The sequence below is a fragment of the Stegastes partitus genome, unplaced genomic scaffold (assembly GCF_000690725.1).
Source record: "Stegastes partitus isolate 25-593 unplaced genomic scaffold, Stegastes_partitus-1.0.2 Scaffold637, whole genome shotgun sequence".
NCBI lineage: Eukaryota > Metazoa > Chordata > Actinopteri > Pomacentridae > Stegastes > Stegastes partitus.
In genome coordinates, this window is record NW_007578368.1 from 203,989 (window position 1) to 230,691 (window position 26,703).

A 26,703-nucleotide genomic window follows, 5' to 3' on the forward strand; every position below is an offset into this window, starting at 1 on the left:
ATTATAAACAACGGATGTTGCGTTTCTTTTTACAACCATAATCTTCTTTTTCAGTGTTTCTTTCCTCTTCCTTTCGCTGTGCACATGTGGATCCTGCATGTCAACAAATTGTTTGTCTTGTAAATAAAGAAAAAAAAAAAAAACAGCTCAGGGTATCCAAGAAGCCTTAAATCACAGTAAATTATGTTATATAAGACAGAGCTCTCTTGATGTTTGGTCATGGGAAATGAGAACCATTCTAGTGTTCTTTTTATATTAAGCAGCAACTAAATTGTAGCGTGATAGGTTCGAGTTAAGTCGCCTTACTTCACATCACACTCCCTGCAATGTGACCACTGCACATGCACGCATGATGATGATGCTCAAATAACATATTGTGCAGCCTTTATTTCAGTAATTTCCACAGCGATTGCCAAAAAATTATATTCGGTCTGTCAAATGGCTTTTTCTAGTCTGTTGTCTTCTGTTAATTTCTTGGGTTTGATTGGTCCAAAAGGCAGAACACCTTCCAGATGCAACCTCTGGGAACTCCTGGTGAACATTTCCCTGGATTGTGATATTTTACGGACTAAAAGATGAAGAAATGCAGGAGTATTGGCAGATTAATCAATAAGGAAAATAATCAGTGCCGGCGGACCTTCTTATTAAAGGATGGTGATTGTGGACCTGTAATAAATGAGTCCTTCTGCAGAAAAGTGTCTCACCTCAATCATTTCTTTGGCATTTCTGTATTATACATGTGTTACATGTGCTATAAAATCTTTAATGACCGACGCATTGGTTGGGCTTCGCTGGAAATGAGCTGGAGCTCACGGCTCTCACAGAAAATGTCACTCCGTCCCTTCCTCTCCTCCTCCTCCTCCTCCTCCTCCTCCTCCCTCCCTGCCTCTCGATGCCGTTCCTCTGTTCATAAAGTTTTAAATTGAAGCAGATGGCATTCATGGGCGACACATGATGCATGTTCATGTTCGCTAATTACGTCTTTGCTGTGCCGTTGGCCTGTCTGCTTTGATTCCCTCGCTCCAACAGCTGTACAATCACTAGTGTACCCACCCTCCTCCTCCCTCCTCTCCTCTCCTCACCCCTCTCTTTCCATCTCTGCAGTACTTTTTTTTTTTTTTTCGTCTCCAACAATTCTGTTAGAGTCATCTTGAAAGAGGACACTAACAAATGGCAGGGAATCCAGGGTTAGAAAGAGGAAGGGGATGGTGAGTGTGCGCACACTTTTTAATAAGGCACGATCCCTTTTGAAACGCTACCTCTCACAGGCACTCACAGTGTGTGTGTGTGTGATATTGTTGAGTGGGCGCTCAAGTGGGCTTGTTTACCATTCTTAGCCGCTGTGAACGGTGAGAGGCTGACTGGCCAAACACTCCTAATGAGTTCCTCTTCAGTCCTCTTCCACACACACACACAGTCTACTCTGAAGCATAATAGCAGCCACTGGGGGTCATTGTTCCCCATAGCTCCATCTCAAACTCTTGTCCTTCTTCATGTTCTCATAGTTCTGCTGTTGTTCCGGTGTGTGTGTGTGTGTGTGTGCGACCCGTGCCAGTGTTGACCAGACTTCGTTTAACACCCCTCTCCTCCTACATGGCAAGAAATGAGACTTAGATGTACATAAAGACGGGAGATTGTGTCGCTGCTTTTCCCCCTGATTTATTCATTTGTGACCTTGTTTTCAGTAAAGCGTATTTTTGATTCTTGCCAGTAAGCATCTTTACTTTTTTTTTGTAAATTCACACTGGTGCGTCTTTTCTTTTCTTTCTCTTGTCTCTTTGCCTCTGATCGTCCCCCCTCCTTCATCGTGTGTTTTCTCTCATTGAGATGCAGCATCTCGCTGATCTTCTCCCCTCATTACCTATTTGCCTCACTCTTTCATGCTTCCCTCTTTTGTTCTCCTACTTTTCTCTTTTTCTCTAGTTAGCGTTCTCTCTCGGAATAGGAATTTTATTGGTGTTGACTGCCTTTGATGTTTTTTTTTCTTTTCTCTGTAGATAAAACTTCTAATTTTCAGCTTTTCAAGTTTTGAGTTTGGCCAAAAGACATCTATTGGTGTTTTATATCTCCAGTGGTGCTGGAGAGCAGCAGGAGTTCTTGGTATCTATAGCCCCAAACAAACTCGCACCTTTGCAGGTAAGTTGGACGTCCACGCCAGCTATTAATGGGATTGCTATTTGACCTCTGACCCCTAGGGCGAGTTTGCTAAGTACGCAGCGAGCACATGATGGCTGGTGGATTAATACCTGATCCCTGGATATCCTAAAGCTTGTTGTGTCAAGAAACCAAACTGCTTTAGTTCTGTGGAGAGGGCGCACACACACACACAACAGATTTAGAGACGGACGCACAAATAGCCAGCCAGGAACCGACACCGAGTGACCGCGTGTTGTTTTTACAGTCGGCTTTCTCTGGATTGTAGCTCAGACAGTCCCGCTCCCCATCCCTCTCTCGCTCTCTCTCATCACAAAGAGCGGCTGTTTTTACGAGGGTCTGGCTGCAGTAAAAGCCAAGGGTTGTAGGGGGGCACAGAAGGCTGTCAGGGAGGATGTAAATTACACAAATAAAACTTCACACTGGCACTGAGCTTCCCCCAGGAGAGAGACAGAGACAGGAGGAGATGTGAGGGGGGAGGAGAGATATTTACTATAACTTCAGAGAGGAGAGGAGTGAGACAGACAGAAGGAAGAGAGAGGAAGACAAAAGGTTAGAAGATAGAGTGAAGAAGTGATAAAAGTGAAGAGAGAGGGGCAGAAAAAAAAAAAAAACGTGTGGAAAGTTTGTAGAAAACCATCATTCAACACTTGAACATTACTGTCAAAACGCCTCCCTGACACCCTCCCTCCCTCCTTTAACTATGGCACCCATCTTTTCCTCTCATGCCGCTTTTCACCTCCTCCCATCCTTCCCTTCAGCATCCCTCCCTTCCTTCTCGTCTCATCTGCTTGTCAGTGCACCTTTACGCTCCTCAAAGGGCCGTTCTGTGGATTTCGGGTGAAAGTTTTCCTCCTCGTTGGTAGAAACGCGCCGCAGCATTTGCACCAGCACATCTGATTTTCTCCGCAGCAGCAGCAGCAGGAGTGGAGATGTGAGCAAGCAGTGCTCAGTGGGAAATTGGGTGGTGCTTTGTAATGGGAAGGCATTATTTTGTAGCTTGGCAACATTAACAGTAAGAGGAAACCTTATTATAACCAGAGTTTCCTCTCGCTCTCTTCCAAATAGGAGAGCGGAGGAGAATGGATGTTGCTGCATTTGCGCTGCCCTGTCATTTAATCTCGCACATACGCGCTGAATGTCGGTTTGTAGTCGAGACTTATTTTGCTGTCAGTGCTGTCAATTGTGCATTTATTTGATAAATCTATGATGCAACTATCTTAAACTGAAAAAAAGGTAACATGCATTCAGGATGCATGTGGAGGCCCGTCTGCTGATGCTGTGTTCAGGCGTTAGTGTGGTGCAGCGGCTTCATCCTGGTTGCCATGCTGCTTGCTTTCTTAAGTCAGTGTCCATCAAAGTGAAATATAGGCGCATAAATGTACCTATTTGTGTGTTTTTCATTGTTGCTACTATTAAAATTGGTGATGCACGATATTAAGATTTTTGGCCAATACTGATATCCGATATTAAAATTTCCGATATCGCCGATAACCAATATTACCGATGTCGATATTTAATTTTTGTTCACACCGAAAAATGAGTATAAGTAAGCACTGCGAGAAAAACTATTCAAAAGAAGCCCATACCAAATTAAACCATACCAGTCTTCTTTATTACGTAACAAAAGTAAAACATATTTAACGTTAAAGCACCATTTAATTAAAAACATCTGTGAAATAGCAGCAATATTAAATGTAGAGACGAAGGCGCTAATGTTAGACAATCATCGGTTTTTCACATCGGCTAAATTTGTTCATCAGACCGATACCAATATATGGAAAAATACACTAATATCAGCCGATACCGACGTGGTCCCTGATATATCGTGCATCCCTAATTAAAATTGTTACCCGTGTACCTTGATAAATAGGCTAAATTGAATTCAAAGTCAGACGGTTCAATTTAGATGAAACCTTTTTTTTCCTCCGAGGTCTTTATTAAAAATATGTCACTAAATATGATCAGGAATCAAAAATAAATAAATAAAATAAACACTGGTGAGAAATTTTTCGTCTACATCACCCAGCACTCCGACCAGAGAATAGTCTCAAAGCATATTAATATTAAAACAATATCAACTGAGAAAAGCAGAAAGAAGAAAACAGATTTCAATTTCTTCTTATTTTATAACCCTACATCTTCATATTTAGTCTTTTCATCTTTATTCAAAGGCACAGCGTCGAGAGACTGGAGGGAGGATTGTGCGACAGAATGAACCGCAAATCCTCAATCTCGCTGCAATAATTGTCCTAAATAACTATTAAAACATGTGCAGACTGTTTTCTATAGATCCATTATTCAAGCGATCATTTCAGCAGCGGTTAGCGGGATGTCAGATGCTGTGATGGAAAATAAAGGATCAAGTGTCTCTTTAGTAGCCGCTGCAGCTTATTGTCAAAATACAGCATTTTATGATTTCCTACAATCAGCATTAAAAGATGTCGTCGCCGTTTGAGGAAATAATGCTCAGAAAAACAACATAATATGCAGCGTACTGGCTCCGAAAGACACTATTTCCTCCATTCGTTTGGTTGCCATTCAGTCAGTGTAGCAGCATGAGAGGGGCAGCTGGCGTCACTGCTGCACGATAAGCTGGGAAAGCACCGTCGTGTGACCGGTAAACCTCATGGCAGCTCGGCGTAGTGGCAGACGGCAAAGCGGTTAAGTTGATTATATAGAGTTGCACCTTTCGCCGGGGAGCTGAGGAGATACCGAGGGACGACCGCATGAGGAAGGAAGAGAACAATTGGAAAGGGGGTGGTGGGGGGGGGGGAATAAATCTAGTAGGAGATATGCAGGGAGAAAGGAAAGAGAGGGAAGAGGAAATTATGTGGAGCAGAATTGTCTGGGACAGATATGGAGAGAGGAGGGCGAGGTGTTAGGAAGCAGATAGGAAAGATTACAGATCTTCTGAGGTCTGGAGCAGTGAACGAAGGAGTCGGCGCTGTGGTGTAAAGTCAATTCTGAGCTTGTGACATGTTTGGACGTTTCAAACACACAGAAAAAGCTTAAAAAAAAAAAAAAAAATGCTTTGACAAACATTTCTGTCTGTTATGCCCTTCAATCTTAATTAAATATTTATGACCATTAGTGCATTAAGAACTATATCTGCATCTAGGCAGAAATGGTCTGTTATTATGTCCTATCGTGAATGTTTTGTTCTGTTCTTGGAATTAAGTGCTTCTTTGAAAATGGACGTTGCTGCTATGTGGCCAACTCAGACAGTTCTATGACGCCATTAGTTACCATGCCAGCATGTCTTTTTTTAGGCTCCAGTGAAGTATTTTTCTCTACATTTCTCATTTGACTGATATTAGGGCACTAAATGATGTGTTGCTGTTGATCTGGGCTCAATACACACATCAGTACGGTCATCTCTGTGGAAACTGGAAATGCACTTCCTCTGCTTTGTCCTTCAAGTATAAGATATATGTATCTGTATATATGTCGTGGTTGTCTTGGAGGTAATTCTGATGTTCATGTCCTTGTTTTTTTAGTTTCATTCTCATCACCTGTATTTGAAACCGTTGTGCCATCCTATTTCAGCTGTCGCTGTTATAGTGGAGGTTGTGGTTTTAGAACCTGATTCTACTGATGTCACACAGGATCTAGATTTTTGTTTGATTTTCTCCTTCGTGGTTTTATTTGTTTCGTGCATTTTCTTGGGTGTTTTTTTACTCCTGTCACATTTTAATAGATTGTAGGCTTATTTTTTACAGCAATATAAAGTCTGGTGTTTCTCTGGAATCAGCACAACCATGGCTAGAAGTGGAGTGAACTCAAAAATGAGTTATAATAAAGTTATAATTCTATTTAAAAAAAAAAAAAAAAAAAACTTAAGTTGATTTTCTGTCTTTAGTTATTTGTTTTACAAAAATTTTGGGGAGGGGGATGGAATCAATATGTACAACATCTGTGTCCATAGGTGCTACTAATAGTGGGGAAAAAAAACTCTACATACTTATAAATGTTTTACGACTTAAATTTTTGTTTCCGTACTTTTTTGTCATGTGATTTTGGCCACAGCAGAGTTACGAATAGCTTCACGGTTTCGCCAAGGTCCACAATTTTTTTTTTGATCTTCAACAGAATCTAGTTAGAGCGACTTTTTCAAAGAAAATTTTTTTTGCCATTTTTTAAATAACAGACATAGGATAAATAATAATAATAATAATAATAATAATAAGTCCTGATTTTAGGTATAGATTTGACCAATTTTCCAGACGAAACTGAAAGTCCAACACGATTAGTTTAAGGACCGTTGGAAAATGAAAACCCCATGGAGTTTTTTTTACAGACAACATGCCTTTTGAACCCATCTGTGGGTTTTGTGATTTATAGGGTTAATAAAAAAAAAGAACTTTAACCACCTACAGTTGACACTGCGACAAACCAAACAGTGTCATTTAATGTTTGGTCCAATGTATTTACAGTACAATTTCAAAAAAACACCTTTTTTATATGATAAAACACCTGCCTACTGACAGACAAGATTTCTGCAAAAACAACCTAGAAAAAGAAAAGCTTTACCACTAAATATTAAAACCAACATTTTTCACTGGGTGAAATATGGACCTGGAGCCTCCATTCCTTTGCTGCTGCATGAGTGTGTGTGTCAGGCATATTGTGTGTGTCTGCTTTGGGACAACAAATATACCCTTGATGATGTGTCCCACTCAGCTCTTTTGCCAGATGACTGGGTTTTTGGCACAGAGAGAGACAGAGAGAGGGGAGAGGGAGAGGATGGTGTCCATTGTTATCTCTTTTGCTGGAATGATCGTGCACCTGCATGTTGCTGATGGTGGGATTTGCTGCATGTATATGTGAGCTAGCGGTGGTCTGCAACGAATTACCTTACATAGCTTTACAGCAGCCGCCAGCTTAATCTTGTACGTCAAAAGGCTAATGGAACACACAATCAGGGAGAGTTTAAAAAATGAAAATAAAAGCAACCAAATGTTTATTCTTTCAGGAAATTGCGGAGAATTTATCAGAAGGTACAGCTGCGATATGGAAAACTGCGATGTGAAATATTCTTTTATTCCTCCATTCATTCATGAGCATACTCATAACTCAAAGCATTTGTCCTCATGAGGTTGTTTGCACACATCTATTGACTCAGCCTGTTTAATTAGCTAGATACCACCGACGTTGTGTCTCTTTAGAGCCCGTGTGTGTGTCTGCGCGGCTCCATGTTGTGTTCATATGCAAACAGCAGATGCACACCGCTCGTTCGACTATTATTAGGTAGCATCTGCAGGGTCTGAACTGTGGCTGCGACATGCACATGGGCATCGTTGGTGTCATCGCATTATTGGCCGTCGTTATTCAGCAGAAGCCTCTCTGACACAAATTATGATCATCAATCCAAGCTCAGCCCGGAGCGCTTTGGCTAACTGCCTGCATTTGACCGTTGAATTCTGAGGTGTTGTCTAGGAACTATCTCAGCACCAGGCCTGCAGGGCATTGGGTGTGTGTGTGTGTGTGCAAGAGAGGGAGGGAGTGTGTACAAACTGGTACATTCGTGTGTGCACAAATTAAAATATACATGAATTCACTTTATAGATGTTGCTATGCTGCAGCTGCATGTTCGTACATTCGTGCACGTTTGCAAAGTTTCAGATGCACCTTGGCTGCTTGTGTACGCACCAGTCTGCGTGCAAAAGCTCCCGTATACGTACTTAAAGGCGTGCGTGCCCTCATTTGGCTGCAGTGCATGTATTTGCATGCTGCTTGGGTTATTTTATGTGAATTTCTTTTTGGGACAGATGAATGTCAGCAGATCCATTATCCTTTATCTGAACTCCCCAGAGCAGAGAGAGAGAGGGAGAGAGCGATAGAGTGGATAAAGATGGTTTATGGCTGGATAGGATGGATGGATGGATGGAACGTCAGTGTCCTATGACACACTCCTGTTAACTGTCGCTTTCTGTCCTTCATGAATTATTCACACGCAGTTTCTTCACTTTGTAGTTGCTGTCTCCTCCATTGGACACACCTCACACTTTAGATTTCTTTTTTAAATACTTTAGGCTATGACAATAACTGATCTTTATCATTACGCTTTCTTCTTGACATTTATAATGGAGACACTTTCTAGTATTTTTAATCTACGATTTTCAGCTATACTTATATTATGATGTGTCATAGATGACTGTCTTGTAGCATGCTGCATATTGTGAAATTTCTTTCACAGTCAGCTTCTCATTATATAGTAAATGTTATTTATACTCTCATTACAATCATACAGCATAAAAACACTGTATTAGATCCATATGGGTTGTGATTTCATCTGGCTGTGTTATGTCTCGGGAGTTATTTGTGTCTTGTTTGTATTACTGTGAGTGTGACCTAAGTTTGGTGGAGGGTGTAGCGTGAATGTGTGGAGGGTCTGGAGCTCTTTATTGTTGCTTCTCAGACGGTTGCTGGCTTCTTTGAGGAACAGTGCAGTGAGGTGAAGAGGAGACACAGATGTCACTGTGACAGAGCCTCTGACACAATCCAGTTGGAAACTCTTAGCCCACATGCGTGAGAACATGCAAAGTTGCATTTCAATGTCAGACTTGTGGATGTCAGCCAATAGGGAAGTTACGCTAAAAGGAGGGAAGTGTAGAAACCATTAGTCATTACTGTTAATGCTTGTGTGTTGCTTACTGTATTTTGCCTGTGAGAAGTTACAGATATCAGTTGCAAAATCTATTTCAAAACGCTTTAGAATTTACCAACACGGTGGTTAGATCCGATCTAACCACTCCCTGTTGCTGATAAGTCAATCAGTAACATGGGAATCCAGTTTAGTTGTGAAAGGCGGAAGAGTGATGGTGTAGGGGAGGAGGAGGGGGCATGTGGCAGCACCTCCCATCACAGATGTTTGCTTGAATTAGACCCACGACACGCACATTCAACAGGCTCAGCAGTAGATGCTTTCATCTCCCAGCCATTAAACCCCCCGTATCACTTCTCCTCATCCAACTATGAAAGTACTTCTAACGGCTCTAATGGAGAAATCACAACTTCTCGCATCCCTTAAGTAACAAATCTGCCTCTCGGAGAGCCATGCAGTCACTGCATCAGTAGCCGAATGCATTTCTATACGGCTATTCACAGTAAAAGGCCGGCAGAATTAACTAAACTGTTGGAGACCTTGGCTGAACAAACCTGATTTTTTCTTCTTTTGGAGCTATTTCTAAAGTCATCTCTCCCTCTATAGCACTATTTCATTTATTTTACTCTTATTCAATATAATGAGTTTTGAATCAGACTTGTCATGATTGTGACCCTTATCTGTAATAACAGCTGTATTGGTGGGGCGCATGTTGCAGACCGGGATGCTGTGTGGAGAGAAAGAAGGAGGAAGAGTGTGATGAATGATCCATCCATGGAGAGAGGGAGATAAAAAAAAGAGGTGGGCTGTTTGCCAAGTAGGTTAGAGGTTTTACTGTTGAAGTCTGCTGGGCTGCATAGAATCTCATTCAGATAAACACACAAACCTGAAGCGTGCACACCTCTGGTCAAACACAGTCTAGACAAGCAGACGCTTGACCGTGCACTACCTGGAATATCTGTTGTGTATTCACCGCAAGCACAACTAGGTTTAAAGGCACATTGGTAAAACAGAGCGAAGTGTCTTGTTTTTGATCAATTTGTGTCAGCGGAGAGTGGAAGGTGACAGGAAAATAGGGAGAGAGGAAGAATTAGGCTTTAAATATGAGTCAAAGCTGTGTGGGTCAGAATCAGATGGAAGTGTTCTAATTAAAAAATGAAATACTGATCAATTTTAATAATACACATATAATAATATCATAAATAACACACCTGGTTGATGCTCCAACATATAGGAACAACACACAGTGCAGTTATGGACTCTTTTCACTTCTCTACACTTTGATTTTGCCAAAAAAAGAGACAAAACATGCAAGAGTTTAAGATGGCCGATGTCTTCATTTTGTTCTGTAATTTTTCCACAGATTTTGTCATCATGAATTCTTTTGGCCACGATGATCCTAGATCACCCGAGTCCACAGCTTCAATGAGTGATAAGATGACCTGAACTGAGCAACAGTACAGTAGATAGGTGCATATGTTATGTGTGAGGTATTGTAATTATTACTGCTACATAACAGCGTCTCTGCAGGGTCACTATCTTTTCATGCTATGAAAGCTACAGGACAGAGAGGACAGAGTGAAGGAGGCGAGACAGTCGCAGGATGGCGGACTGAATATTGACGGGTTCTGGTGGATGATTTCGTTAACTCGTGATGAGCTCTGACACGACAGGCCTCCCGGCAGCCTCTGGCACTACTGTTCTCACCTCCACACATGAGCAAGCTCATCTGTGAACCCCCCCCTCCCCTCCTCCTCCTGCACCTTTTTACACATTTTACTGTGGCACCTTTTTTTCCGATTAAACATGGAAACACTGATACACAGGGATCCATGCCAAAACACCCCAAGGCACGCACACAACACACACAGACGGATGCACATATGCACGCGGTCCTACACTTTTTTTTTTCTTTTTTTTTTTTACGTCGTCACTGAAGCTTAGCCTTCACTTTTCTTGCAAGGACTGTTGGCAGCTAGGATGGTAAGACAGGAGAAGCTCCAGAGACAGCAAAGAGAGAGAAAGAAAGGGAGGGAAGAAAGGGAGCAAGAATGGGGCTCTCCATCATGCTGTCAGTAAGGTGCAGCTTTAGCCTTAGCAAGGAATAAAGAGTGTTTTTAAAAGGTGCTGCGAGGTGCAGCAAAGATGAGTCGGATAAATGACTTCTCTTTTTCATTCAAAGAGCCCAGTAAAGCCCACAGGGTCACTGTGTGTGTGTGTGTGTGTGTGTGTGTGTGTGAGAGAGACAAAAAAGTGGGTTCGTGCAAGTACAGGGGGAGAAAGCGAGAGGATGTGCTTTTTGCTTGGAGTCGGCGCTTGAGAATGCGTGCAAAACCCAGACTTTTGCCATGGCCGGCTGATGTTTTTGTTACTCCTGACACTATAACATATTATGTTTTTTCTGGCTGTTGCCCCTCTCCTTTCACCAGAGTGGGAAAAGTAATGTAGTTCAGAGGGGGCATGTAAGGTGGAACAATGGCTCAAAAATATTGAATAAGGAGTGAAAGGGAGCCGGAGTCTGAATGACAATAGGCCAGAAGTGGGGGTGAGAACTGATGATGTGGGGGGGGAGACGGTCCAGATTGATGATAGATCTCCGCTGGTTAAATATTATCAGGCTTCTTTTTTTATGTATCAACCCCCCTCCTGTCCTGGTATCACACAGAGAATGGCAAGATGTGGCCAGCTAATGATCTGCCCTTCTGAGCCATTCGCTTTTTGTATTAGCCTATTTACTTACTTCTGAGACACTCCCCTCTCTACGGGTTCACAACACAGATGGTTTGGGTAGCCATAGTGACTGCCAATGGATGCCATCAGTCCAAAGCCAGCCTGTGCTCCTTTTTTTTTAAACTCTTAGAAGTAATAGCCCCATCTGCAAACATCTGTGGATATTTTTTATCTTAACTTTGTGACATATTGTTGGGTTGACATAAAAGGGACAAGGTTTTTTTCTCTAAATTATGGAAATCGAATGGCTAAAAAGAAATAAAGGGTCCCTCTGTGCCCGCTTTCTCTCTTCTGACCATTTTCGATATCAAAATCTCTCTATGCAGATCTGTTTATTTGAAATGTTCCAGTCCATGAGAGCCGTGTCATTGAGATTGCAAAGGATATGTGTAATATTGTTAGGCAACTGCTAAACAACAGCTTCTCTGTGCCGAGAGACCCGGATGAATATTTTGGCATACGAGAAGTGATTTTGGGATGTTGTTCGTGTTTTCGGTACTTCCCTATTTTCCCCCCACTGTTTGTTTTCGCATTACCGTCTAAATGCGAAGGGCCGCGGCCTGAGGGCAAAAAAAGTTTGACACTGGTATTAGCTTTCGCAACAGCTCTCGTGGTTTGTTGTTCGAGGACGACTAGGGACACGCTTCTTTTCTGCTGCCTGTGGCCGGGTAAACCTTTGGACTGCAAAATCAACCACAGCACAATGAAAATCTGCTCTGGTGGGGGCAGATTTGACAGCCAGGGTTATCCCTGACTCTCAGATGAAGTTGACCCATATGCACCTCTGGGACTTGTGGCTAAATAGAGCTGCCTCTCATCCAATTAACTCCTCTCTTTCATACATATAAATATATACACGCTTGCTCTAGAGCTGGGGGGGTGGGGGGTTGGGGGGTGTTGGACAGTAACAGAGTGGGTGAGAAATGGCAGAGAAAAGCTCCATCTACATTCCCTGCGTCCCATTCTTTTGAAATGCTGATGACTCCTCCTCCCTTCACCCTCATCGCTCTGCTCCCTTCTCTTTTTAATGCGGCGGAGTCATCCATTCCATTAACCCTCCTCCTGCTTCTCTCCCTAGGTTAGAATGAGGCAGATCCCATACCTCCCACCCCCCCCCCAACCCAGCCTCGCTGTAAAAGGCAGGGCAACAGGGGCCACGGTGGTGACGGTGGCAGGGGCATTTGTCATGCTCTGAGCCGCGGCAGTCTGTTGCTCCCCCCTTTGTTGTCCCCCGGCTCCCAACTTGCTGGCTAAGCAGGGGGATTCCACATGTTCCATTAACATCTGAACCAGCTCGGCACTTTCGAACGTTGGCGGGAGCGCGCTCGCTTCAACGCGGACACACATGTGCTTAAAAAGCAGGATGCAGCGAGCAAAAGCGCCCAGGAGAGAGCAGCCAGGTTGATAAAAGAGCATGGGCTGGATTAAAACTGTATCACTCCCCACCCATCCCCACATGCACCATGGTTTCAGTGAGTGTTGACTACACATTCAGCCCACAGTTATCCAACCTCTGCGCGGTCCGTGGCACACATTCAGCCTTTGTACAACAAGCACAACAATCAGCGTGCCCTGCCTGGTGCTGGTGTTAGGGGCACCGCTCAAGTGGAGGTCACTCGCCGAGGCGTTATAATGCTTTGGGCTGGGCACAACAAGACTGAGGGCAATCCACTTAAAGCGAACCACTAACCCTCCCTCCCCCTCCACCACCTCCTCTCATATCCCCTCCAGGCCACCACGAGCATCACACTTCTGAATGGAAAGCAGGAAATTGGCCCTCTGTAGCACTTCAAAAACTGGAGAGAGAAAGCAGTGAGAGGGAAGGAGAAAAAAAGAAAACACTCGGCTCCCTGACAGAGCGAGATGAAATGGCTCAAATCAGACAACACGGGCAGAAATCAAACGCTTGAAAAACCGCTTTTGATAAGAAGATGGCTTTTTCTGACTTAGCCCCGCTCTCTCTCGTCTGTAGTTTTTGTGAACTCTCGGTTCAGGCCACGAGGGCAAGGCTGCGGTCGAGAACTTGGATGCTGGAAATACATACATAGATAAATAGAACGTAGCCTGAGTTGTAATTGCACCAGCGATGCCAATTTCTGAGTGAGTTTTGGCAGAGCAGAGATGTGGACTGAGTGCTCATTTTGCGAGCCTCTGCCATCTGCTTCCTGCCCTCCTCTTCACTTCTAGTCCATGCTTTGCCCTGTCTCCCCTCTGAGCTGTCCTGCAGGAGAACATCTCTTTCCTCAACCTTCACATGCTATATTCTATGTCTACATCTTACTCTGTGCTGAATGCCTGTTTCTTCCACGTCATGCCTAATATTTGGCAGGTTCTGCATGTCGAATATAAAAATACAGCAAGATGTTATCCATAATACATACAAAGTCAATTGGAATGCATACATTACAACATCATGTATACAGTACACAAAACATAATTTAGGTGAATGTGTGTATATATATATACAAAATGGCAGATAAAATGAAGTCGTGTGTCTGTACCACCTAAACAGAGACCAAGTCAAGACAAAGACCAAGGCATGCCAAAAACATTGCAAGTCCCACCACACATGAAACGCTGAAGATAAATAAAATACAGAACTGTTGCATTAGACCACTGAAAACCAGCACTCTAACTAATATGTATAGTCAGTATTTACTGCATGTCTTTAAGCGAGGGATAAAGAGATTTCTGAAGAGTTTATGTGCAGAGGCAAATTAATAGGGTTAATAAGCCAACTTTGCAAGCATTACCTTTCCTAATGCGTCCCTTCTAAGGGCTGATAAAAGTTTTACGTGTTCCCAGATGTCTCAGTAAGCGTTGCATGGCAGAATTTACATGCTGCTGTGTGTGTGTGTGTTTTTTTTTAGATGCCGTTTAGCAGATTCACACTTTGTGGTTTGTAACTGTGGTTAAGACGATTTGACTGACCTCTACTCCTAGACAGCCACAGCTTCTTCTTATTCTTTCTGTGAATGTGTGAATGGGGTGGATCACTCGTTAACCATCACAGAGAATGTCTAATTATAAATAGGTTGAGCTATTAGTTGCATTTGAATTAGGATTTTACATCCAATCACATAAATGATTTCAATTTAGCGATGTCCCTGCAGTTATGATCGTGTTCTGGTCTTACAATAAAAGAGAGTCCTCTTTGTCTGAGAGTAAAAACACTGTTCATTCTGAGATAACACCTTTAGAAAGACCAATCTTGAGTGCTACAGCACCACTCTGAAGTGTAGAACTGACATTGTGTTTGCTGTAACACCTTTATTTTATTCATCCTGACAGATATTCAGCCTCTCTTCAACAAACTGGCCCGTTTAAATGTTTTGCATGAGAATGTCCCACTAAATCTTTGTGCAATTTTCCATGTTTTTAAAATCTGTTTCAGTTTTTTTTAATGTGCCAAACAAATTGGTGGAATTTCCTACGGAGAGGATAGTAGAAAGCAAACTGGAACTCATTATCACTGAGATGGCACATTAACAAATGTTCTCATCCAAGACTGACGCTCGGTCCAGTTTTTCATTAAGTGGAGGAACACCAGAATTCACCCACTGAGAATAAATAAATCTGCAATGTTTGGATGACGTAAATAAAAAAACAAAAAACCTACTTTCCTGTACCATATTTCTGATTCTGAAATACACACAGCTTTCTTTCCTCTGGATGCCACCAGCTATCTGATCTTCACTCGCAGGAAATAGCTCACTGGTTCAAAAACACACTTCTCACCTCTTTTGACCGCAGCTCATTGATTTGTATATATCAACTGAATATCCCTTTTGCACTCTCATAATTTACTCCACATTTCTTTCAGGGTTTCTGTCCTCTGCTTGCTCTCTTGGTTCCCCCTTGTCTCTGTGTTTCGCTCTCTGTCCCTCTTGTCTTTTTCTTAATAGAATTAGCGCTGTGTCCATCTGTATGTACTAAACATCTCCCTGCTTCTGACAGCTAATGGGGGCCATTCCAAGTCCGGCATGACTGATATTGAGATATCCTTCCTCCAGGGTAACATCCATAGCAATTTTCTCTTGATTTGCTGAGTGATGGACTCGGTGCAAAGGAACATAGACCTAATGATCATTGAGGAGATGGGCTCTCTAACTCAAGGCTGCAGAGTGTGGAAGATTACAAGCCATACAATAAGCCATGTCTCCTTCCCCCCCTCCTCCCCTCCCTCTCTTTCTCTCCCTCCGCTGAGGTATTTCCAGAATGCCGCCGGCCACGATGGATTTATGAGTAGGCCATACTTTGGTAAACACCGATGGTGGGCAGCTTTGTCCTCCCCCCTGTGATATAGTGAAGGTCCCCATAAAAAATGGGAAAACCAGGTTACGGCCACCATAGAGCCAGGCTAAACAATAAAAGGCTTTATGGGCAGATATAGGCCTGTACCATAAATGCTGGAATCTGCTGTCGGAAGGACATTAAAGGGATAATGATCGGGGGGTGCTTTCACAAAGATCCATGCAGCCATTAAGAGGCTCTTTTTAGAGAAGACACACACACAGACGCGCGCACACTGAGGATTGTAAAGCACCAACGTTTAAGATCTATAGAACAGTTTAACTTTGGGTCAGGGTTTCCGTGCGTATCCAGGAGATTGACAGAAAGGAGGTGGAAGTGATGCAGTGTTCATCGATAACTGGAGCTTGTTCTCACATCGAAGGGTCGGGCCCTCATTACGCATTGGCTCGCTGTCGGGGAGCACAGCTGTTGGGTTTGGCTGGTGCTGCCTGGCCGGGCTGCACAAACCAGCTGTGCAAACAAATGCACGCACAGAAAGCGTAAAGGCGGTAAGAGGGGACAGACAGGCAGCTCAGGTAGACTTAAACGCAAACATGCACCTCGGCACACACGCAGGCATGCACTCAGGGGAGATGTGATCCCGGTTAATGGCAGAGTGGCATGAGGAAGTTGGCTGCTGCGAGAGTGGGGGTGGACGGATTATGGTGTTGATCATCACAGTTGTGGGATAATGCTGCTGACATGCAGACAGCACATTTTGTCCCGCAGCGTGACAGAAACCTGGACAGACACAATCACTTTCTTCGAGCCTCTTCCTGCTTCTCAAATTAGGACACATTTCAACTCCTTACAGCGCCTCCCGTCTGAATTTCTGCTCCTCTGTCTTTCCCTGCTGTGCTGCTTTATTAGGTCGCTGGGAAGATTTAAGAAAGATGGTAAGCTTTGCCGAGGCTTGCCTCAACTTCTTTATCGTCTGGGCATTAGCCATCTGCTGGCACATGTGCAGGAGTACTCGGAGGAGGGGGGGTGGGGAGGTGTAGCATGAGAGCCTGTGTTTGTGTAGTAGCCACTGAGGGAGACAGGAACTTTAAAATTAGGACCAGGCCATTCTGACTCAAACATGTCTGGCCTTATCTCGTCAGGAGATAGCTTTTACCCAAGTCAAGTACTGCCCTAGCGATACGGCAGGTCCGATCTGTTTTTCCCCAGCCTTTTAGTCTGTTTAGTGTCTCCAGGCAGCCAGCGCTCTGCAGAGTTTTCCATGACTTTAAAACAGTTTGATTCTGTTTTGATTTGACCATCCACACCAATAAAGAACACACTGTGCAGGAAGTGTTCGCAGAGGGGAAAAAAAGACGTCCAGAGTGCAGGAACACAGAGTCGAGGGACAGCTGTTTGCAGATGTTGGTGGATTGTCTCCAAAATCTGCTGAGCATTCGACAAATATTCTCACTCATTAGCTTAACCAAGATCTGCTCTGACACTGCTGACTCCACTGTGAGCGTTTACAGAGAAGGTGCTCTCCCTCCTCTTTTTATCGTGCACAATAATCCAAATGACAAAACAACCTATTGTTTGTTCTAACCTGTCGGCTCATCTCCTTGGGGAAGGAATGGCAAAGGGAGCACTTTTTACTGCTTCCTAACACCCCTGATTGGACTAAGAAAGAAGGAGAGTGAGGGCAGTAAAAATAGTTTGACACCCTCAAGGTCCAGCCAGCAATCTCCTCTCCGCCCTTGCCCATAAAACTCTTTGAATTCCCTCCTAAAGTCCTTCTCCCACTCTCCCCCCCTCTCCCTCCCCATCTCCTCGCTGGACTCTCACTTACAGCTTTGCTTCAAATCAAGGACATTATATTTACCGCTAGTGGTATCCCGCCATTATTTGCAGTTACATAACCATCTATTTCTGCGAGGCCTCCTCATCCAAACACTGCTTTGATCAAGCCCCTCCATCAGTTTGCCTGGACTTTATGCAACCACACTTTGAAGCCCAAGCCTCGCATGTTGAGGACCGGGCTCTCGACGACAACTTAGGGGCTCGAGATGCAATCTTGTTCTCTCCGGCTTTGCTGTGCCAAAGTACTTTTCCGTGTTCTCAGGAGTGTGGCGCTTGTTGATGCTGGAACAAGAACAGCCACCTGGACTGCTGTGTTAATGTGGGTGGAACCTCTTGTGGCTCTCTCACCTTCTTCCTTTTTTTTTTTTTTATTTAGTCTTTACACACTCATGAAATTGCAATAGAGGTATCTGATCTCTCTTGCTTCCTCTGTATTTGTTGCACCAGTTGTCAAATGTATGTTCAAAGTCCTCCATACTGCAGGCATCTTGGGCACACCCACAGGAAGTTATTTCAAGCTACCAAGACTAGAACATGCAGATTCACTGTCAAAAAGTTTGGTAAATTTGCTCCTAAATAGGGTTTTTCCCCACAGTTAGACTTCTACTATGCTCATGTAACAACCTGACTGACTGGATGATTTTCTGTTCAGCTGTTACAAAGCAGATGATTGGCTTTTGGGAGGAACAGCCTCTTTAAGTGGAGAATCTCTCCCGTGTAACATCTCTGTATGTTTCTGTTTTGCGCTCTCATGTTTGTTTCTAATGTGGCTCTCCTCCATACAGACAGGATACCTCCTGGCAGGAAACCAGTGCCTATTTTTTTCCATGTATGTAATGCAATACACCCAATTTCCCAAATGTCTACCCTAAGGAGTCCTCTGTAACAAATTGTCCCTCCTTCTGTGAAAATAAAAATACTGCATTTATTTATTCTCAGTCATCTGGACATAATCAGCTCCTTCTAAGCGTGACAACGTTGCTTTACGGTCCAAAAATAAATGCGAAAAAGCTGTGGGAAAAGGACTTTATTTCAGTCTAATCTTGTATTCGTCCCTCCCCTAATAAGTAATGATCAACAATCCGTTATCTCTCGGCGTGTTCTATGCAATCGCGGGGTATTACCCGAGGATGAATGCTCTCCCCTCGGACAAGAAAACAGAGCCTGGAAAATTAGCATTTTCTGACAGTCATTACTCATAGGGCTAATCCTGTCAAGGAATGTGTGGCTGCGCTATCAATGCAGGCGAGGGGTCGCCGTGGCCCAGGCCTGCACATTGGCTCTTATCAGGCAGGGTAAACACACTGGGGCCTGCATTAAATAAGTGTCACAGTCAGTAGGGGCGGAGCGGGCCGAGCCCCCCTGCCAGTCTCCATGCAGATAATCCCTCTCAAAAACCGTGTTGGTCAGACCCAGCTGTGGCCCGCGGCTCAGGTGTAGGGAAAGTGGGGGGAGGAGAGGCATTGTTCCGGCAGCGGTGTGTGTTACAACGCCAGTCACTCTGGGTTTTTTGGCCACTTTAATTCAGATATATCTGAAAAGGCTACTGAAGTATCAAATGTTTTCTGTCCACGCAGGCAGTTTGGAAAAGCTGGGAGGTTACACGTGAGATTAACAACACTGGCAAGTCGTCAGAATCAAATGTTCTTGATTTTGTCAGACACGTCCCAAACAACGATGAGACCTGCTTCTCTTTTCTTTTAAGAGATCAAATTCATTCCAGTGCCAAAGTAAAAATTTAAAAAAAGTTATAATTTAATATTTAGTGGGTGCTTGGCCTTAATCTCTACCAACATGTTCAGGCAATTTGAGCCAACAGCTGGCCTGCACATCACATGACAGTCAGTGTTTTTGGAAGGCATGACACTGAGGATGTGTTTGCGGCACTTTGTTGCCACTGTATTCTTGCAACACTAGTTCTGGCATCGCCTTCGCAGCTTCGCGTGGACCGAAGTCTCGTGGACGGATACGGCTGCAGGTTTACAAAAACAACAATGCTGCATGGAATGTTGCAGAGTAAAGCGTTTTTATTGGGCCATGTGATGCAACCGTGAAGCAAATCAAACAACAACTTCCCGGACTTTCCCCAGCTGGAACTAAACTGTGAGAAAAGTCGATCCCCGGTTACTACGACTGGGTGACTTTGCCACTTTTTGTTCCTTAATGTGAGCGAACCGAGGGGCCTCTCTGGGTAGCACTCGAGGAAAAAAGTGTAATGGTGTTACACTGGGTGTACAAGGTGGGAAACCTTGAATAATGTGGGATGAGAGCAAGCCAGAGAGGCCAATCCGAGTCAGCCAGTGGGTCACCAGGAGGTGAGGCTGCCTACTTCCTTGGGTTCAGGAAAAGTTCAGCCGCATAGCATTAGGCAAATAAGGGAGACAGCGGCTGGGGGAGAAAAAAAATTGGAGGGTAGGGACTGATGAGAGCATGGGGGAAAGGGTCAAATTAGTTGGAAGGAGGAGCCCAAATAAAGAGAACTTCCAGGAAAAAAAAAAAAAAAAGGGAGTGAGAGAGAGTTACATTCTGTTGCAGCACTCATTATGTCCATGAGCTGCGCGTAAAGATATGAAAGACTAATTACTGAGCTTATATAACTTAATCATGTCCTCAAATACGTTCCTATTTAAAGTCCCCGCTGCTCAATTTGAGGGAGGGCTCCCCCTCACAATCACGCAGGGCCCGTGTTTCACAGAGAGGGAGATCCACGGTGACGTCCCTGAAGGGGTTAAACGGAGGAGGAGCAAACGCATGAAAGGCACTGAGGGGAGGCAGGAGGAGGAAAAAAAAAAGAGAAGAAAAAAAAAAAAGAAAAAGAGCCGAGTGGAGGTGGAGCCAAAGCCCTCAGCTGCTGTGCCTTGTCACATTTCTGCAGAACATGATAGCCGCACGGTTTGGTGTGGGAATGATTTCTCTCTCCAAATACAAACAAGGCGGTGCTGCGCGTTTCGTGCGAACCTGGATGTCGGAGAGCGCAGTGTGACCGTGGAGAGCCACTGGTTGTTGTGGTGCGCAAAGCAAAAAAAAAGAGGAGACCGGTTCATTCACGGAGCTGACAGGAGTCCACCCACGGCGGGCGCAAACGGGACAACCGACCATAACCCAAAAGGACGAACTACAACTCCGCGGAATTCCCTCTCCTCATATTTGCGCCTCATCCATAATTTCCTTTTTTTTTTTTTTGGACTTTTGGAGATCTTTATTTTCTGGGATTGTATGCGTTTTTTTTTTTTTACCCCTCTCTCTCTCTCTCCTCTTTGTCGTGTGGATACCAGCCTCATATGTTGCTCTCTGTTTGAGCAAAGGCCGATTTTATTCCACCGAAGTTGTCCGAGTGCTTGTAGATTCATCCTCCTGCGCGTCGTGTCCCTCCAATCGGACACAATGCAGAATGTTCTCCTAAATTATGTTTTCAAATTGAGCGCAGCCGACTAGGCTAAATCAGACACCCTCGGGTTTATTTTTTTTATTTTTCATCCATCAGTACAGCGCTGTGAGAAGATGCCAAATGTTCAAATGTTCCCGCTGCGTTTGGATTTACCACTTTTCCCTCGATTTTAATGCAGTTTCGCTCCCCGTCTGGGTCCCCTCCGATCCTACCTCTGCTGGTGGCGAGCTGAAAACCCCCCCCGAGGCTCGCGTGTTCCTGCGTGCGTGACAATAGTTCGCTTTTTTAATTTTGTATTTTTTGGGGGGTAATATTCCCCTGCTGTCGCCCTGCTTCGTATGATGTATGAGAGCGTGGACGTTGTGGGACTGAACCCCAGCCCGAACCCGTTTTTAATGATGGATTACTACAACCAGAGCAGAGGATGCTTGATCCCGGAGAAAGGACTGGTGCCCGGAGCGCCCCATCCCTACAGCACGTCCATCAGGAACCAGCACTGGAACGGCTCCAATCACTGTAGGTGTCTCCCTCAACTTCATCCCACTTGATGGTGGAAGTTCAACCTCGCTTTGCTTTCATCTGTGCATTTATAATCTATAAATGTGCTGTTTCCCCCCCATGTTGTTATTATTTTCACATCACACAGCGGTTGCGCGTAAAATGCCATGATAAGGCCTTTTTTTTTCCCCCCTCCTGTGTCACCAGCCTGTTTTATTTCAATTATTTACACCCCATAATATGTGCTGAACACCGCTACACGTTATCTCCATCACCAAGCTCCATAACTGCAATATATACACTTGACCCACTTTTCCCCATCTCTCTCCTTTTTGCGCCTCCTTTGCGCCCAGGTTGGGTTTTTTTTTTTTTTCCTTTCTTTCTTTTTTTTTTTCTGAGAAACCTCGGCGAGACTGCGGCGCTCTGTTCCGGGCCACGTTATCCCGAAGCTCTTGGCGTTCCTGAAATATGCACTTAATACAAACAATGTTTTGCAAGCCATGCCAACCTTAATCAGATCAAACTTTCCTGCCAGTGTTATCCCTGGTTAATCTGGTAATCTGGATAGCTGCACCCACAGGCCACAGTTCCTGAGCAGCAGCAGCAGCAGTAGAAGCAGGGCCTTAACTGGACTGAACTTAATGTTTCAGTCAGGCCTTGCAGTAATTCAATTTATTTTTAACAAGCCGTTTATATTTAGTAAAGCATGGGAGGCAATTAGAACAATCCTGCTCTGAGAGTTACTTTTTACAGTTTGTTTATCTTTAAAAAAAAAGAACAAATCCTAACACATCCACTCCAAAGTTAATATTTGTGGGCTCATGTGTAAAGGATGTTTCTTCCACGTCTATAAATAACATGTCACTGTCTGATGCTGCTTGTATAACATCAGACTTTTCTTGCTGTGTGATTTAGTTTGTGCATGTGTTTGTGTTTAGTTTTCTCTGGTTGAGTAACCACCAGGAGCCAGGAGAGATTTCATCTCACTGATCTGCTGCAATAAGAGAGAGTTATATTACAACAACAACCGTTCCTTTACCTCAAAGGAGACACACACCGTACAAAGCTCGAGCAGGCCTTTATAGAAGGGATAGCTCTGTTGTCTTTCGCTGCCGAAGGAGCGTAAAAGGCAGGAATCTCCACAGGCTCTTAAGGGCCAATTTCCTCCTCGTCTCAAGACTATAGAAACACACGACAAAGGGAAATTTAAACAGGAATTTGTGATGTTTGGCAGCAACAACAAAAGCACCCAAAACCATTTTTGTTTGCATTGCAAGTCTGTCTCCATCTTTCTCTCTCTCTCTCTCTTTTTTTTTCCCCCCCTGCTTGTTTTTCCGAGTCAGATGAGATTAGAAATTCCTCCTGACTAAAGGGACAAATCACACACATTTTTCAAAGCAGATATCTAGCGAGCTCGATAGTATTTATTGAACTGGTCCTCCAAACAGCTCTAGTGGCAGCATTGATTCAAACCATGTGAGCTCGTCTGAGGGAGACTGTGGGGGTTTGGCCCAGGAAAAGACCTCTGATCCCTTACTCGACTCCACATTGTTTTGCTCAATGGAGGAATTGCAGGGGGAGTGTGTGTGTGTGTGTGTGTGTGTGTGGGTGTGTGTGGGTGGGGGGTAGCATAGCTGCTCCTTGCCTTACTGCTTGAATGTAATAAAAAATTTAGTGCACAACCAGGGGAACAGCGGTGGTGGGGTGTAGAGTAGAGAGGCACAACATCCGTTAGTGTCATCACGTGGCTCAGAGGCTTATTGGATCATAGGGGTAGAATACAAAACAGACAACAGCGCAAGAGTTCTTCTTCACCTCCCGTTCTTGAGCAGGAATCCAAACCAGCCAGCCTGAAAAGCACGAGACAATCCCAAAAACATCTGTTGGCTTTATCGGTTTCTGGACTTCTTTAAAAAAAAAGTTCACAGACGGTAGTCTCTTGGTATGTTCCTCTGCACGTGGGTTTAGAAACAAACTGCTGGTAGACATGTTTTTTTACCCCCTCAGTGCTTTTCTTTTTTGGTCCTCTGTTTTTTCAACCTCTCCGCATTGGATCTAACTATTCATTAGAGGGTTTACAAAAGAGCTCTCTGGCTCGAAGAGTGCACTCAGTGACATCTTCGCTGAAGTGAATGTGGCCTAACACGACCTTTTGGTCCAATTAAGTGGCTAGACAAGAATCCAGATCATATGTTCTTCATTCCCAGTGTTATTAGTTCTTCAAAGATGCTGCCACTTAAATAGTTTGATTGTTCTCATCTAGTGTCGACAGTCGAGGTTTTGCACAGTCACCAGCAGTGTGAGCATTCGGCTTGTAATTTGGTCACATTCTGAGCAACAGTTCCGTATGTCTCTGGTGAAAAGTCTGTGGCCTTGCAGATTAAATGCACTTGATTTTTTTCACTGAGTGCCTGTCAGAATCCTTACAACAGTTATGCGCTCATGCATGAAAGAATGTGCATGGCCTTGTTCACATGACTGTCACACACTTAAAAATTGGGGTATGAAGGAAAGAGGGATTGCACGGTGGGCTCAAGTGCTCAGCAGCTCATAGGCTTCTTGTTCTCTGTTGTTGGTTTTTTTTTTCTTTTTCTTACGCTGTCCACAGTATAAAAGAAAGTGGTCACCAGGGATTTCCAAAGACAAGAGCAAGGCAAGCTTTAGTGAGTTTGTCTTGTGAAGACTAGAGGTGCCAAGTGGGCTACATGAACGCTGTGTGTCTGAAGGGCAAGTGACTGGCAGCTTAATCTGACTCATGTGGTATTTAAGTGCGGAAGTCCTTTTGCCCAGCAGGAGATGAGGCTGGAGAAAAAACAGATGGTGTTTTATTGTTTCTTGGTGCAATGGACTGTAAGAGCAGGATCAATTTTCAGTTATGTTGATGGGGGAGGTTGGTTGGAGTGATGTTTTTTTTTTTTTTGAAGAGAAGAAAGCAAGAAAGTTTTAAGATTTGCTGGTAAACTCCAAACCCATGTGGTTTCTCTTCTGGCTTCCTGAGTGGCTGCAGCATCAGAAAGCACAACAATCGGGTCCCTAATTGTTTGGGCTGTCAGGCATCATGAAAAACTGTGGGTGATGTGTGTGGACTTTGCGCAGGCCAGCAGATTGTTGTCGGCCTTGCGAAAGAACTGCTAATATCACTTCCTCCCTTTTTTATTTCTGCATGTAGCTTTTATTTGGCAACCGTACGCTGAGAACTGGGAAAACATGAACGGCAGAGCATAAACAGAAAGCCTTGTCCCTAAACAGAATTGGCTGGAGTACTGTGAGTTTCCGACATAGGAGGAGGAGAGTTGCTGTCGTAAACAGCTGGAGAAAAAGAGACATCCATTAAGGCAGAACATAAAGTACCAAAAATTATTTTTTTTGAACAATCCACTCAGGATTTTTTGGCAAAGCTACTTACAACTTTAATAAAAATTATAGCTTGCGACTTTGCTGACATAAAGCAGTAATGCAAATCCCAGACCTTAATATTTCTGAACTGCAGTTTAAGAATATAACCCTTTTTGTCAATGCCAAGTACCTCAGCCTTGTAATATTTTCTTATCCATTCATGCACCTCGGTGCTATCATGGACAGAGCGATGAGAGCCTTCATTCAGGGGCTTTGTTGATCCCAGCTTGATAGGACTGGCAGGATAGATGGACAGCTCTGAGGCAAGGTCCTCTGTTCTTCCAGGGGAGGGAAGCATCAGCCAAGCTCCTTATTGTGCCACGTCTGCCTAACCCCCTCCAGCCAATGGCGACAGTGATTTAGTAGCCTGAATGCCTGGAAACACCACAGTATGTGCAGCGCGAGTATGTGTGTGTGTGTGTGTGAGAGAGAGATCAGTTTGTCCACAGGAACACGCCTGCTTTCACCTTCAGGTGAACATCAATAACACATTTTGTCATCAAGGTATGTTTGCAATGGCAAAGGGGTGAAGGGAGTTCAACGCTGCCGCTGCCGCTCTCCTGGGAAAGGCCGCAGGGCAGCATTTCACAACCTGCCATCACTCGCTCCCAAAACGGCACCTTGCCACCAACCTTCAAAGCTGTTGCTGCCCTTTTTAATGCGGCTCATCGTTTACTAAATAGAGATGCCCTCAGAGCGGGATGTTCACCCTGCTGCAAGGTTACCAAGAGCAACAGACATATGTGGTTTTCTTTGATAGTGCCCGTCGTTTCATACAGTTTTTTAAAGTGTAATGAATGGGTGTGGTCCATCGTCTCCAACACTGCCAGCGTAACTGGCTTTTCGACACATACAAACAATGCTATATAGCTGACTGTCAACTTTGATGTTGTCTTCAGGGTGGCATCTATTGTGGCGTTATTTCATATTTAGTACATCAGAAGTTCAGCCTATTTTTATCAGGACAGTTTTTTTGGGGTTTTTTTTGTGCACACACGAACACACGCTCAGACCCACTGATGGGCCCCAGCTTGTTTGTAGAGAGAATTAGCCGGAGGCATCAGTCAGAGTGTACTGTACACCAGTTTGGTTTGACGCTAAATCCCCAAACAAGGGTTGGTGTACACTGCAAAGCTCACTTTGATGAACAAAGCAGGGCAGACAGAAAAGATCCAGGCAGTGTCATTGATTCATCAGGGCTTAAAGAAGGCAGCTGATTGCAGACATTGTGACAATAGGCCTGTAATCTCACTATCAATAATTACATTCTCCCCCATGTCTGTCCTGTTATGCGCACACACACACACACACACACACACACACAGGGGTGGGAGGGAGACCAAAACAGTTCAGGTTAAAGGGGGGTTCTACCCTCTAAAATATTCATAGCTTCTTCATTTAAATCAATTCGGCTCTACAGGGGCAGTCAAGCGTCAACTGTCAGAAATTGAGCTGGGCCTGTTGTAATCACTTCTTTACTTATCTCTACAGATGGCTTGTTCGCAATGGGCTCTGCATGGCTAGCTCACCAGCACATTGAGAGAGGGCTCCCTCTCTCTCTCTCTCTCTCCCTATCTCTCCCTCCTTCCCATCTCTCCACCCCATCTCCATGTTTTATCCCCACCCCCCCATAATGGAACACACATAAATTCATCTGGGTATTGAACTACGGACATTCATCACCCCAGAATTCATCTGCGAGGCATTTTCATTCCCAAAGTGTCTCCTTTCTCTCTCACACTTTATCTCCCTCTCCCTCTCTGTTTCCCATCTCCATGGTGGCATTCTCTGCATGGCAAGCCCGAGCCGGGCAGTCAGTGTCACGATTAATCTTTAA

General features: G+C 44.2%; 1 protein-coding gene across 6 annotated transcripts in view; it reads left to right on the top strand.

Annotated features, from left to right (window-relative positions):
• Positions 1-26,703, top strand: part of raraa (retinoic acid receptor, alpha a) — a 155,383-nt gene that overhangs the window by 93,929 nt on the left and 34,751 nt on the right. The window contains exon 1 of one of the 6 annotated variants that reach the window (XM_008289794.1): positions 19,107-21,488. The exons of the other annotated variants lie outside the window; for them this stretch is intronic. Coding sequence (XP_008288016.1) covers positions 21,311-21,488 — 178 coding nt within the window. The 5' untranslated portion in view covers positions 19,107-21,310. Of the gene's footprint in view, positions 1-19,106; positions 21,489-26,703 lie in introns of those variants that run through there. 6 annotated transcript variants of the gene reach the window in all.